Raw genomic sequence first — 1,720 nt, 5'->3', positions numbered from 1 at the left:
CTGGGGTTATCTGTGCTGTAATGGCCAGTGAGGGACCCATGACCTTGTCTAAGGGGCGCTGGGTGAAGCTTACACGCTGTTATCTGGCTGTTAGAGTTCACATAACATGCGTTTCAGCGGTTCTTTGATCCACCCCAATGCACTACTTGAGAAGATAAAATCATGCAGCCCATTTTGCTGTAATTGTCTCCCTCTCACTGGGGCTTCCATCTGTTTATATCACCAGCATTACTGCTTGGGGTGTTCACAGGCTGCTGGAAGGGAAGAAAGCATCGTGCTAGGATAAAACTTGGAAGATCACAGCTCTGGGCTGAGGGACAGCATCTGAGAAGATCTGCAGTTCTTTCAATCTGGCAGTGACCCGCTTGGATGGAGTACCAAGAAACCAGTCCGCTAACTCTGACCAAGAAACCAGTCCACTAGCACCTTCTGGCAGAACTAGTTGGGGAAGCTACCACTCCGACTCAGTCTTCCTCCTCAGTGCCCTGAGCAAAGCCTCACGGATCTGGCTGCATTTTATGCTGTAGATAATGGGGTTGAGAGCAGGAGGAATGATAAGGTAGGTGTAGGCCACCAAAGTGTTAACCAGAGGTGGAACATTCTTTCCAAAGCGATGGATCATGGACAGTCCGATCATTGGGATGAAGAACACCAGAACAGCACAGATGTGGGAGACACATGTATTCAGGGCCTTTAGACACTCCTCCTTGGTTGCAAGGCCGATAACAGTTTTAATGATCAAGATGTAGGACAGCACAATGAAGATGAAGTCCGTCCCCACCGTTGACAAAAGAATAATCATACCGTAGAAGACATTGACTTTTATGTCTGTACAGGCTAGGTTCATGATGTCAGGATGGAAGCAAAAAGAGTGAGAAAGTTCGATCTTCCCACAATAGGTTAGTCTCTTGAGCAAGAAAGGTATGGGAAGGAGGGAGACCATACCTCTCAATATAATCACCAAACCTATTTTCATGACAGTGGTCTTGGTCAGTATGGACGAGTGTCTCAGTGGACGGGAGATGGCAATGAAGCGGTCAAATGCCATTGCCAGGAGCACAGAGGACTCGATGAAGGACAGTATGTGAATGAAGTACATCTGAGTGAGGCAAGCATCAAACCCAATCCTTCGCATATTAAACCAAAAAATGCCCAGAGTAGTAGGCAGTGTACATAGAACCAAGCCCAGGTCAGTGACCGCCAGCATGGAGAGGAAGTAGTACATGGGTTCGTGAAGACTTTGGGTCTTCTTTATGATGAATAGGATCACGCAGTTTCCCAAGAGAGCAATAAGGTACAGTGCACAGAAAGGGATGGAGATCCAGTGGTGAAGGGCTTCCAGGCCTGGGATGCCCATCATGAGGAAAGCTGAAGGCTGATAGAAGGAGCCATTGAATTCCCAGGTGGTATGTGAGTCATGCTCCATCCCAGCTCAGCTCTCACATAACCTATACCTAAAACAAATCAACAACAGAAACTCCACGTAGTTGGACTCTCCACTGAATATAGGACTGGGTAATGCCACCTCCCTCCACCTCCCCACCAACCTGTGCAGATGCCCCCATGCTCTTTAGGACACTGTTATAACTACCATAGTGTCACATATGACTACACTCTTGTTCATATGTTAAGCTTTAAAATGAAGGAAAAGGATGGACATTTTTTCTTAAAAAAGAGAAATATTTTTTTCTTAAAATTACTGAACAGAAAGTCGGTTCTG

The 1,720-nt window shown here is 46.4% G+C and overlaps 1 protein-coding gene across 1 annotated transcript; it reads right to left on the bottom strand.

Moving 5' to 3' along the window:
* Positions 1-451: 451 nt before the first annotated feature.
* On the bottom strand, positions 452-1,426 carry LOC106900738 (olfactory receptor 51G2-like). The gene has a single exon (XM_014962879.1). It carries the CDS (start codon positions 1,424-1,426, stop codon positions 452-454), a length of 975 nt encoding a protein of 324 aa, XP_014818365.1.
* Positions 1,427-1,720: the final 294 nt, after the last annotated feature.

The sequence above is a fragment of the Calidris pugnax genome, unplaced genomic scaffold, assembly GCF_001431845.1.
Source record: "Calidris pugnax isolate Ruff unplaced genomic scaffold, ASM143184v1 C14838792, whole genome shotgun sequence".
Taxonomy (NCBI): domain Eukaryota; kingdom Metazoa; phylum Chordata; class Aves; order Charadriiformes; family Scolopacidae; genus Calidris; species Calidris pugnax.
Note: the sequence above shows the minus strand (reverse complement) of the source record. Positions and strands in the feature narration are given on the sequence as shown.

Excerpts from the sequence above, each read along its gene's own strand:
- LOC106900738 (XM_014962879.1), bottom strand. The coding sequence starts at position 1,426 with ATGGAGCATGACTCACATACCACCTGGGAATTCAATGGCTCCTTCTAT.